Consider the following 13022-nt stretch of genomic DNA (forward strand, 5'->3'; position numbering starts at 1 on the left):
AGCTACATGGCCTGGAGCTACTTGTTACAAAAGTAAAGCATACTCAGTGAGTTTGGGACCAAGTTAGGTTGCAATGCATTCCATCCCAGCACAGAGGCGTCCTCTGAGAAGTTCAGGTGTGTTAATAATATACACAGTGGGCGTTTATCTTTCCACAGTTTGAGGGACGAATGTATCTTGAGAGAGGGCTTTGGTTTTTTTCCCCCCCATAAGTAGAGTGTTCTGTAGGAGTCCAGTAGCTGTTTTTGGCTTGTGTGGAGTTCTTCCAATTCCTTCCCAATTTTCAGTCTAGTATCTCTGTTGATATTGAGAAAGGGGCACAGGAACCTGTAGCTGTAAATTCTGGCTTCCTGTTCTTTCTCCTGTTCTTCTTTGAGCTCTTGTAATTGTTAGTTCATGTGTTTTTCCTCTCTGTTGTTTGAGACCAACTAACGAGTTTGTTATGTCTTTGGGGAAATTGACATTTTATCATTATATAATCTTCTTTTGTGATATTTTGTTCACAAGTTTCCTTTAACTAATGTTACTAAAAATCGTTTTTTTGTACCTTTTGATTAACATGATATATGTTCTAAACTGTTGCTTTCAACTCACTATGATTACTACTATTACTACTATTACTACTACTACTATTGAGGTGAAATTTTCAAAGACGTAGTTAGGTCAAAATTTTAAATGTACTCTGTTAATCTCTGTCTTTTATTTGTACTGATTTATTATTATCTTTTGAAACCTCAAAACCCACCCCCAGTGACACACTTCATCCAACAAGGCCACAACTACTCTAATAAGGCCACACTTCTCAATCCCTCTCAAGTAGTGCCACTTCCTCATGATTAAATGTTCAAATATATGAGCCTATAGGGGCCATTCTTATTCAAATAACTATATCCAGCTACTACTGGGAGGAAGGAGATGGAAGGAGCAAGAGAGAGTTATGTATTCTGAGTTAGAGGTCAAGGAAGCATAGGATGTAATCGTAAACATTCAGTAGCTGTGACTCTGCTGAGCCCACTAAAGTCTGACTAGCTACTGAACAGCAGGGATATGGTGAAGGTCTTGGTTCTTTATCAGACTCTTGACACCATCCAGAATAAGTAAGTAAGAGGTCTTTCCACTAAGTGAGTGTGAAAGGCAAGGGTCTTAGGTGCTTTGCAATGGCTTTATTTCGGGTGTGGGCAGGGCTTTATAAGTGGCTACAGGTACCCAGTGGTGAGACTTAGATCCATACCTGACTTTCTCTGATACCACTCCAACGAGAGTGTTGGGGCATCCCATTGTAGCCTCACAGAAATGGAAGCTTAGGTTTTTGATGAGATATTGCAGATGTGGGTATAGGAGTGGGGTCACAACTCGTGTGAATGAGAATGTGTGTGTGTGTGTGTGTGTGTGTGTGTGTGTCTGTGAGTGTATGTGTGGCATTCAGTTGGAGTATAATAGTTAATATCTAAGATCTTTGCTAGGCTACCTTTTATTGACCTTTTGGATAGAAAGAACAGGATTTAAGGAGGTAATCCTGTTTAGTCTCTATAATCATTGACATTTTTAGATCACTTGATCTTCATAAAGGTTTGAGGTCTAGAAGCATAACAAAACACCTTAACCCTCTAAACCCTAGCACTCCTTACAACACCATTTCTTGATTCCTGAGAACTGTAGTATTTCTGCCACTTTTCTTTCCTTTTTAGAATATTTTGTATCATTGTTGACTTAGAACACTCTCTCTCTCTTTCTCTCTCTCTCTCTCTCCTAATGTATCTATTATCTGTCATCTATCTATAATTTATCATTCATCTATCTATCATCTATCAATCTACTATCTACCTATCTACTCATCTATCTATCTCTACCTATCAGCTATCTCTGTCTATCATCTATCTATCTATCTATCTATCTATCTATCTATCTATCTATCTACCTACCTACCTACCTATCTACCTACCTATCTATCTCTCTATCATCTTAATGATACTAGTTGGACTGGGCTAGGTCTTCATACTGTATATTAATGCTGGGTATCTGTCTACCAGGATAAAAACTTGAGTAATGTCAAGCATGGTGCTTGGGTATTTCTATATTTAGCTCCTGCTGAGGCTCCTTGAGCCATAAATGGCAAGGATAAGCCCAGCAGCTGTGTGCGTTGCTCACTTTGCCACAGCTTTGGCAGATGAACTTAGAATAATTTAAGTGTTAAATAGCTAGTAGGGCCAGAAAGATGGTGTTCAGTAGGCAAAGGTGCTTGGCACCAAACCTGGTGAACTGAGTTTGATCCTGGCATCTACTTGGTGGAGGAAGTAACTTATGCCAGTTGTCCTTTGAGCTATACATGTATGCTGTGACACACCCCCTCAAGTAAACCAATAAGTACAGTTTAAAAAGAAGTAAAAAAAAAAAAAAAAAGAATGTAAATAGAGGCAAGGGTTGAAATAAAATCAATTCTGAGAATTATCAAATTTACATTGATGGTGGTACTTTTTTAAAAGTTATTACCCTAATTTTATGACCAGGCTGGTTTTACATGTTTAGAGTTCTATTTTTTAAGTAACATTTTAGAAAAAGCAGGTTTCCCGTTGTGCCTTTCGGGTCACCTTTTATGCTAGGGTCTAAATAGTTCAGTTAGAAAACTTTACATTCCAGACCTACTATTACAAATGTTCAAAACAGGAAACATTTCTAGTGTTCTCACCGTGTGTAACATGTTTTTGATGTTTTAGAGTAAATCAGGTTGACAAGCATGTGGGTAGTTATGTTCAAAGATTGTAAAACCTTGTAATTCAGTCCTATAAATGTGTTTTGAGTAGTAGCCCTAGGTGGCAGTGTAAAGAGGCTATAAACACAATGCGTGGGAGAAACAGAGAAAGAGAAGAAAGAAAAGAGGGTGGAGGGGAGGGAGGGAGGGAGGAAGGAAAGGAGGGAGAGAAGAAGGAAGGGAGGGATGGAGGGAGGGAGGGGAGGAATTGGTAGGATTGTAAAAGCAAGCAAAAATGGACTTGAGACAGAGGGACACGAAAAGGCAATTTACTTATGGGAAAGTGAAACTACACTTGGGGAAGGGAATTCAAATCTGGATGAAAGGAGCAAACACAAGCAATGAAGGCAGCACCTGTCTTTTCAGGAGGGTTGGGCATCACACCAGAGAGAGAGAGAGAGAGAGAGAGAGAGACAGAGAGACAGAGACAGAGACAGAGACAGAGACAGAGACAGAGACACAGAGTGAGAGAGACAGACAGAGAGACAGAGACAGAGACAGACAGAGACAGAGACAGAGACAGACAGAGAGAGAGACAGACAGACAGAGAGACAGAGATAGACAGAGAGACACACAGAGAGACAGACAGAGACAGAGAGACAGACAGAGACAGACAGAGACAAACATAGAGACAGAGACAGACAGACAGCGAGACAGACAGAGACAGACAGAGAGACAGACAGAGAGACAGACAGAGACAGAGAGACAGAGACAGAGTCAGAGAGAAAGAGAACAGCATGCTGTAACTCTAGACCAGTCCAGGAATGAGATGAGCTCTTGTGAATTCAAACTATAAGAGAGGCTGAAAGGAACGGAATGGCTCTCCCCCAGAGAGAAAATACTGTGCAGGTAGAAAACGAAATACAAGAAAAATTGGGAACAAGCCCAGGAGGTCCAAATAATTGACATCTCAGAAAAAGAAAAAAAGAATGGGAACAAATAGTGGCAGAGGCTATCAAGAAACAACATAAGCTGTACACAATGCACACACATATACACAACATACACACACACACACTAATGGACATCAATTTTAAGATTTGAAAAGACAATTTACAATAAGTACAATACAGGAAAATAGACTCACTGTGAAGTTTAGAAAGCTGGAGTTGGGGTTTCGGAGTCTTTCAGAAGGTGAGAGAGCTGGGAAGCTGCCTATTGCTCCTCAGTGCTGGGGAACTAGAACACACCAGTGAGATGCTCCCAAAAATATAGCAGGAAATTAGTAACTTTACAATGCAGAATTTTATTCAGAGTCAGATAAGGGGGAGAACACAACAAATACAACCACTTTCTAAATATATAAATTAAAATATAGTTAAATCATTTTCTTTTCTTCCCTCCAACCCCTCCCATTTAAATCCTTTACACTCTCTCAAATTTATGGCCATTTTAAAAAATGTTGTTTTACATATATACACACATAAATTGTTTTTAAAGAAGACAAATTTACAGTGGACCAATAAGAAACAAAATTGACTTGTTTTTGAAAGAGGCCAACATTCACTTTAAGCTGGGGGTCCTGGGAAGGGTTCCCATGTGGGAAGCTGGGATGGGGACCAACATAGGAGGGTAAGTTGTTCTAGGAGAGAAACAATGTGGGCCTGAGGTAGAGCTGTTGATGGCTGGCCTAGGGAAGACAGGCTTGGGTACATTTCCTGAGCTGACATTCAAAAGGAAATCAATGGATTTGCCTGTGCTATGCTCTTTGTTTCCTTCTGCCTCAGATAATGGAACGAGCTCTGTTCCACATGGACAACGCCTACAAGATCCCCAACATCCGCGGCACCGGGAGGATTTGTAAGACTAATCTGCCCTCCAACACAGCTTTCCGAGGCTTTGGGGGTCCTCAGGGGATGCTAATCGCAGAACACTGGATGAGTGAGGTCGCCATAACCTGTGGGCTGCCTGCAGAGGAGGTGAGCTGCTCTCACTAACAGTGGGTAAGCCCTTTTGTGGGGGAAAGAGTGACTCTTACATGGGGAATTTCCTGGGGCAGGGTGTATAAACAGGCACTGCAGAGGGGGAGACCAGAAGCTGGCAAGACCTAATCTCTCTCTTGTACAGGTACGGAGGAAAAACATGTACAAAGAAGGGGACCTGACTCACTTCAACCAGAAGCTGGAGGGCTTCACCTTGCCCAGGTGCTGGGATGAGTGCATAGCAAGCTCCCAGTATCTTGCTCGCAAGATGGAAGTGGAGAAATTCAACAGGTAAGCTTACGGCATGGAGTCTGCTGTTCTATGCTCTGTTGCTTTACAGTGGTCCAACCTTTCTACTGTTCCCAAATCATAAGCCAATGATTTAATGGACAACTTCTGAGACTACTGAACCTGCTGGCTCATTGACATTTTCTCTTTAATATCTGTGGATGATCTTAGGCCAGGGACAAGGTACTTCCAGCCTTCACTCAGTATCAGAGACATCCATTGGGGTTCATCTGTATCCATTTGTGAGCCTCCTGAGAGTACCACATTATCAAGAGCACTGGTTGGGGGGGCCATGACCACCACAGCTATGTGCCTACCTTTGAAATTAGCAAATACATCTGATTTTGTCAGTCATCCAGTTTCTCTGAAGCAGACCTCAGTTTACTTACCTGTAAAGTGAGAATGACTCTGCTGGCTTCGTCTTCTCCCCAGTTATTTATTGGAACAAATATATAGAGAAAGCATTGTTATCCTCTGCCTTGGGACAAGGACGGTCAAAGGTCATTAGGACACATGGTCTAAGCGGACATTTCACTTAGGGAGGAAATTTGATAGTCCTTTGACTTCTGTGTCACCTGCAGTGGAGGACCAGAGACCTAGATTCCCACCAGTCTCACTTTTGTCTACCCTACTGGGACACAATTCAAGTTATGACAGTGACTGTGTAAGTGGCTTCAAGGATGTCCTGTTCTGACCTAATACAAAGTATGTAACAAAGCATAATGGAAGTATACCCAACTAGACATAAGTATGTATTCTTTAAGAAGGCTCTTTTCAGGCCAGGTCTGGTAGCACACACTTGAGAGGCCAAGGCAGGTAGATCTCTGAGTTCTAGGCCAGAAAGGTCCACAGAGTGAGACCTTGATTGTTGTTTTCTTTCCAGGGAGAATTGTTGGAAAAAGAGAGGGCTCTGTATAATCCCAACTAAGTTTGGAATAAGCTTCACACTTCCTTTTCTGAACCAGGTAATTGCTTTGGGTAACTTGGCCATATCCTCTGGACTGGCACACCATTCCATTTTTGATTTTTTTTTTTGGATAAAAGGAGTCTCTCATTGCTGGTAACAGGCGCAACTAGGAGGCTTTCTCTGCTTCTGAAATAAAATTTGCATATCTCCACTAGTGTAGTGTGTGAAGGAGGGGTGAGACAGTGATCTGGGGTCAACCTTCTAGTTCTTACTCTTCATGGTTACAAGACAGACACTGGCTTCTTCATCTTTTTCATTCAGGTATAGCGTAGGGACAGAGAGAAGTGACCTATTTCCTTCTCAAGACAAGATACACAGAGAGATGAAAGCATTTCTCTAGCTCCTGATGGGCCACCTTATTAAATAGTGAGGTTTACACTGTTTAATCTTTACCTGGGGATTTTGAAAAAACAACAACAAAACAAAACAAAAAAAAAAAACAACAAAAAACCCCAACTAAACCATGGGTGATGGTTTTCTTCTTCCTGGGCTCTATATCTTCAGTTTCAAAACTTGAGCTGAGTCAGGATTTACCAAATGTTCTGGCTGGCCTTCTCTTTCCTTAGGGAGGTGCCCTGGTCCATGTGTACACTGATGGTTCAGTGCTGTTGACACATGGAGGTACTGAGATGGGTCAAGGCCTTCACACCAAGATGGTTCAGGTGAGTACCTGGGGACCATGTTAGGGATGTCTGGTGTCCAGAGAGATGCTGGGTGAAGCTGAACAGTGTGATGTGCCAGGAGAAGCAACAGGCATGAGAATACATTACACATGGCCCTGGGCAAGTCTTCTCCCCTCTTCTCTGTGCTAAAGGACTGACTAGACAATCCCCCAGGATATGTCCATTACCAAGAGCTCCTTGTATGTATGAAAAGAGCTTATTTTCCCAACTCGTGAGACCTCACAGGGGAGTTGGGCTAATGGTGCTGAATCGCAGTCAGAACATATGCTTGGCTCTTGAGGTTTATCAAGACTTAAAAAAAGAAATCCCAGTATTTGCTTAAAATGGGCTTATAGATGTCTTAGCCAACCAAACACCCACAAAAACACTCCTTCAAACTCAGCCAGGCGTGATGAAATTCCAGAATCAACCGAATAGAGCTTACAAGATTGGGAAGTGGGTAGCCAAGTTCCATGATGACCTCTGTCTTAGAGAGTGATGTCTCCTTTGTTGCAGGTGGCCAGCAGAGCTCTGAAAATCCCCACCTCCAAGATCCATATAACTGAGACAAGCACTAACACTGTCCCCAACACCTCTCCCACGGCTGCCTCTGCCAGCGCTGACCTCAATGGCCAGGCTATTTATGTAAGTGAGGAGACTAGGGGAACCTGAGCAGCTGGAGATGGGCTCTGGGTTTGGGGGGTCTCAAGAGGTCCCCTTGATGGTCTGTAGTAGGATCTTTGGCCATGGTCATGACTTCATTCTGCTACCCAGGAGGATACTCTTTCTCCATGTGGCCAGTTTATAGAGAAACTCCAGCCTAATCATGTCTATCAAAGCCAGGAGTGTTGGGTTCCAAGTGGGAGGGGGATCGGAATGGAAGCAGTGGCTTCTGGGAAGAAATACTACCTTGGGCTAGAACTAGCTACAAGATAGTGTATTAAAATTGATATTTGACTATGGGGTCAGCTGGAGCCCAGCTACTTGCTTCTTTCTCACATGAAAGATATCCTCAAACAAGGAGAATACCAGGAGAAGCTACCTCCCTGGGGTCCACTAGAAGTTACCAATCTGTCAGCCTAGGGATGGTGTCAGGAGGGCTCTCTAGACAAGGGCTAATGGTGGCCTACTGTGTAGGTCATTGAGCTGTGCTGGTGGCTTGGGTGTCAGGTGGTATAGAGGGCAGAGCACTGACGTGTCTGGTGTCTGCTGGGATTCCTCCAGGAAGCCTGTCAGACCATACTGAAAAGACTGGAACCCTTCAAGAAAAAGAAACCCAAAGGCTCCTGGGAGGACTGGGTAAGTCTGAGCTGGTCCAAGCTCCTTTTTGCAAAGGAGAAGTACATCAGCTACAGCAGGGTGACTTAGTCACCTCCATGTAGGGTGTGCTCTGTCTGAGTCACAGGGCAGGAACAAGCTCATGTTTGTGGAGATTAGGGCTCTGGCCTCCCCAAGTCAGAAAGGATGGATTGTCTGCATTAAGCACCTCCACATGATGGCTTGGCTCACTCAGGTGTGGATCTACACATATGTCAGCAGGCCCAGTGAGGTGTGTCTTCTTAAAACTCCATGTCTCTAAAGGCCTCCCTGGCAGTCCCCACTCTTACCCAACTTTACAGTCTGGGACAACTGAAATGTCATTCATGAGAGATCTAGAAGATGTCCCATTAGATGCTAGGAGTGATAGAACAGAAAATCCCAATAAGAATGAGCCTAGTTGTCTGAATTCTTTCTAGACTAGATGTCAGCATGCAAAGAATTCTCAGAGATATTGCATGCCTGTGATTCTATGTAGAGGCAGAAGGATTATGAATTAGAGGCCAGCCTGAGCTATGTAGTAAGACACTGTCTTAAGAAGTCAAGGGGTGGGGATATAGTTCAATGTAGAACACTAATCTGGCATATGCAAGGTCTAATGTTCAACTTCTAGGAGTGCAACACACATACACATGTATGCACACATACATACACACACACATGCACACACACAGGGAGAGGGAAGCAACAAAATGGGACTGTACATGAACCAACTGGTAGTACAACCCGTCTCACCAGATTCAGAGAAAACAAACTATCATGTCACGTCTGATGTTAACTTCCCTCTCCACTCATGCCATTAAGCGCCATATGCATGCAGACTGCTCAACTCGAATTTAATTCTGGTGGCTTGTGCATAGGTTTGACAGGTAATTGGAATATTTTTCACCAAGCAGCCTTGGTGATAATTTTGTTTCACTCAACCTGAGCTTTGTCCTGTGCCATCAGCTATGTAGTCCAGTCTCCATTATGAGCAGATAACACAGATAAGACCCACAGTCACCAATGTATGTACTATATTATATCCCTAGTATAGATCCTAGGTCAACAAATGTTTTCTCTAAGCCTTTAAAGGTTTTCTCATCTGGAATATGGGAATAATGATAGCTTAGTAGTGGTCTGGGTCTTTAGAAACCACAATTGTCCCTTCCTGATGGCCATTGTCTTTCTCAGGTCATGGATGCCTACACTAGTGCAGTGAGCTTGTCTGCTACTGGATTTTATAAGTGAGTATGATCCTCTTCCTGCCCATTCCCGTGTGCTGACAGCTCTGAATGCTGGTTAGCCCATGGCCAGACAAAATCAGCACCCCTAAAACCTTCATCACATCAGTGGGGCTCATGCTGACTTCATTCAGTATAAAGATGCTTCATTATGTACAATTACCAACTAAGTACGAAGGAGCAAACATGGGGACTGCTGTATTAGAAGACTCCAGTTCCAGACCTTTGAGTGTGCTATTTCCTAGAAGACGAATCTGTCCCAAATTCTACAGGATATTGTGCTGAGCTGCACCATGACAGGTGTTTGGGCAACCTTCATGTTTCCTTGTGCAGAACACTGGATTTCTTCATAGTGACTTTCCCTTAGGAGAACAGGAGAATTTAGAGTCTGTGATCTCCTTACAGTATACACAGAATGGTGGAACTTTATTAGTGCAGTGAGGCATAGGAGAGAACATACACATTTGATAGTCTTAAAGTTGTGTCACTGTGTGATTAGTAGAGACCCCTCCCATTCCCATTTGGAGTTACAAAAGGATACAATTATAGTTATCGCCTGATTGCTATAAAATGTCCTGACAAGAATAATGCATGGGAGAAAGGATTTAGCTCACATGATCCATCGTTGCAGTAGCAGGAGCCTTAGTGACTGGGTCATAGCACATCCACCATCGGGAGCAGAGAAGAAGCATGCATGCTTGCTCACACTCAGCTCACCTCCTTCCTTATATATGGTCCAGCACCCAGCTCACGACATGATGATTCTCATTCAGGATAATTTTTTTTCCACTCCAATTAACTTCATAGATATATCCACAGGCCAGACCAATCTAAAGAGTCCCTCACTGAGACTCTACCAAGGTGATTTCAGACAGTATCAAGCTGACTATTAAAACTAGCCATCACTATGTTTCTGGGAAGTTTAACTTAAAGCTTTTCAAGTTTGTTTTAGAATGTCTTAAACGAATATGTGGCTGTCACAAGCTACATGACACACACACACACACACACACACACACACACACACACACACACACTCCAAAAGGCCACACCTCCTAATAGTACCACTCCCTGTAGCTGAGCTTTCAGGCACATGAGTCTATGGCGGACAAACCTATTCAAACCACCACAGTCACCTAGACAAACAAGATGAAGTCAGAAGTCAGAGAGTAAGGTTTCTCCAGAGTTGAGTCTTGTCTCTCAGCCCATGTTAGTTTGGTGTGAGGGTGAGTCCTGGTCATATCAGCTCACATTATTTCTATGTAGCACATTTTATATGTACATAAGTATTATAAACATGCATTATATATAGTCACATAAACATACATTATATAGTAAATGTATGTACAATGTATAATTATATAGGAATGACATACTTTACGTGAGTACAGGTTTATATGGCTCATACATTATGGCAGTTGTACAGAGCACTCAGGCTCGTAACATTAGTATCTCTTAATAACATTTTTCTCAAATCACTTGTTGAAGTTCCAAAGGGACCAGAAAGTGGGGAGTGACTGTTTGGGGCTACACCCAGGTTGGTATGAGACCCTGCTCTTGTGATCTTTCACCTGAAGAAAGGTGAGCAGGTGAGTTTGAGAGAACAGTGGAGCATCCAGAGCCGCAGCGCTGAGGGCCTTGGCTTCTGACTCACTCACTCACTCTTCTAGGGAGTGACTTCCACACCCTCCACAAGTCCTAGCAAATCTGTATCTGTTACCACTACCGTGCAGAAAGCTAAATGTTGCCAGGTTGTACAGAATGCTTGTACCGTGGGCTCTGGAAAAAATGAAACATAAGCAGAATGCTCTGGAATATCTCATTTTCATGAAAAGTTCAGAGTATTCAAAATGTGTGGGCTTTGGAGGAGGATAGTTGAGTGGAAAAATAAGACCGTTAGGGCTTACAGAATTGTGGGGCAAAGCACGTGTATGGAAAAGGGTGGGTTTGTCTATTGCACATAAACCCTTTTCTCTTTTCTCTTCCAGGACACCCAACCTTGGCTACAGCTTTGAGACAAACTCTGGGAATCCCTTCCACTATTTCAGCTATGGGGTGGCTTGCTCTGAAGTAGAAATTGACTGCTTAACAGGGGATCATAAGGTAAGACATTTGCAACATGTTAGCCTAAGGGAGAAGAGAAGAAAAACAGTTGAACTGCAATCTGAATGGCTGCCCCAGGCCTGCTCTCTGGTTAGGAAATAAGCCTTACGGCAGAGGCAGGGGGTTGCTCCATGAAGGCCGGAGAGTACATACCACAGACCATGAGCCTCATGGTTTCTGCCTCAGCATTTGAATGTTGCTGTAGTGAAAGCTGCCGTTGGAACTGGGTGGGACTCTACTCCCTAAAAGACTACTTTTGCACACTGAAGTTTAAACTGAAGATGATTTTCTGTGCCACAAATATCTTCTTCCTATATTTTTTCAGTCATCTATTTTTAGCTTTTTCTTATTTGGGGGAAGAAACCCAGGGACTCATGCAGCTAAATTATACCCTCGCCCCTCAGCTACTTAATAATGTATTTAATAATGTATGTAATAGTGTATATAATAATGTAGCTACTACCTTACAGACTCTATAAAAGCCAGCATGCTTTGGATTTAGCCATAATAGACTTTGTTGATGGCTTTCTCTCAGATCTGCCCCAGACTCAGGTTCAAAGCCCTGGCCCTGGGAGACCTTCTCTTACCACTCATGTGTGGATGTGTGGCAAGATCAGCTCTGACCTGCCTTTTACTTAGTTGCTAAGATCTCAAATGTCAGCTTTGAGAGAGGCAGTCCAGGTGTGGCGGGCCCTGTTTCCACCTTCTCAGGGATCCATGCTTGAGAATGTGGTATTTGGATTGGGATTTACAATCTAAGAGTTATCAAAACACACTGTGGGATTTCAAAACACACTGTGGGATTTCAAGTATTCTGTTTTTCTCAAACTACTTCCCATCCACAGAATCTCCGTACAGATATCGTCATGGATGTTGGTTCCAGCTTGAATCCTGCCATTGATATCGGACAAGTAAGGTCTATGGGAGGTCAGGGTGGGAACAGAATAAATAGGCCAGCAATGTGCCCACCCCCACCCTGCTCACTGAAGGTCAGCAGCTACACAACTTGTCATCATTTTTAAGCAGGCCAGAGCATAGTACTTGGGGAACCTCATTCTGAGTAAGAGTTAGATTGATGGTCACTTACCCAACTCTCAAAGCAGAAAACAAATAAATACAGATTAACCTGGAAAGGGAAGCCACACATGCCCCAGACACCAGGATGGTGAGTGAGGAAATGTTGGATGCTCACATGTAACACACACACACTCACACACACACTCACACTCATACACACACACACACACACACTCATACACACACACACACACACACACAGTGAACAAAGGGGGAGGGAATAAGGGAAGATGGGTAGAAGGAAGGAGAAGGAAGGGAGGGAGGGGAAGGAGGGAGTGTTTGAGTACCTGGGAATGAGCACAAGGGGGAAGGGCAATAGAGACTGATGTTGTCTCCTAGGCACTGGATCTGAGGTCAGAAGAACTGGCTGCCTCCCTATTGCCCACTGACCCAGCAATTAGATAAATTACTCTTTAAGAAGTAAGATACTAAGACTGGAGTGGTAGAGGGATCCAACAAAGACATGAGCTTAACCCTGAGTAGGAAAAGAATTTCCCAAATGAAAACCATTTTTGGAAAATATGGGATTCATAGAATAGGTCAAGCTGGAGAAGACAAGAGGGAGGGATAACAATTTGAGATAGATGCATCTGGTAGAAAATATGAGTACATTTCTTTAAAAAAAAAGGCTAATCTACTCTTTATTCAATACACACACACACCCATTCCCACCCTCCCACACTCACACCCACATAACCCCCCCAACCCCCCCAC

The 13022-nt window shown here is 43.1% G+C and overlaps 1 protein-coding gene across 1 annotated transcript in view; it reads left to right on the top strand.

Annotated features, from left to right (window-relative positions):
* The window catches only part of Xdh (xanthine dehydrogenase), a 65259-nt gene that overhangs the window by 47543 nt on the left and 4694 nt on the right, over positions 1 to 13022 (top strand). Inside the window, exons 27-35 of the mRNA XM_031356240.1 lie at positions 4477 to 4668; positions 4817 to 4962; positions 5843 to 5924; positions 6493 to 6588; positions 7105 to 7233; positions 7813 to 7887; positions 9079 to 9131; positions 11117 to 11231; positions 12077 to 12142. Of these exons, the coding sequence (XP_031212100.1) occupies positions 4477 to 4668; positions 4817 to 4962; positions 5843 to 5924; positions 6493 to 6588; positions 7105 to 7233; positions 7813 to 7887; positions 9079 to 9131; positions 11117 to 11231; positions 12077 to 12142 (954 nt within the window). The remainder of the gene's footprint in view (positions 1 to 4476; positions 4669 to 4816; positions 4963 to 5842; positions 5925 to 6492; positions 6589 to 7104; positions 7234 to 7812; positions 7888 to 9078; positions 9132 to 11116; positions 11232 to 12076; positions 12143 to 13022) is intronic.

This window comes from Mastomys coucha, unplaced genomic scaffold (assembly GCF_008632895.1).
Source record: "Mastomys coucha isolate ucsf_1 unplaced genomic scaffold, UCSF_Mcou_1 pScaffold6, whole genome shotgun sequence".
In the NCBI taxonomy this organism is placed as follows: Eukaryota; Metazoa; Chordata; class Mammalia; order Rodentia; family Muridae; genus Mastomys; species Mastomys coucha.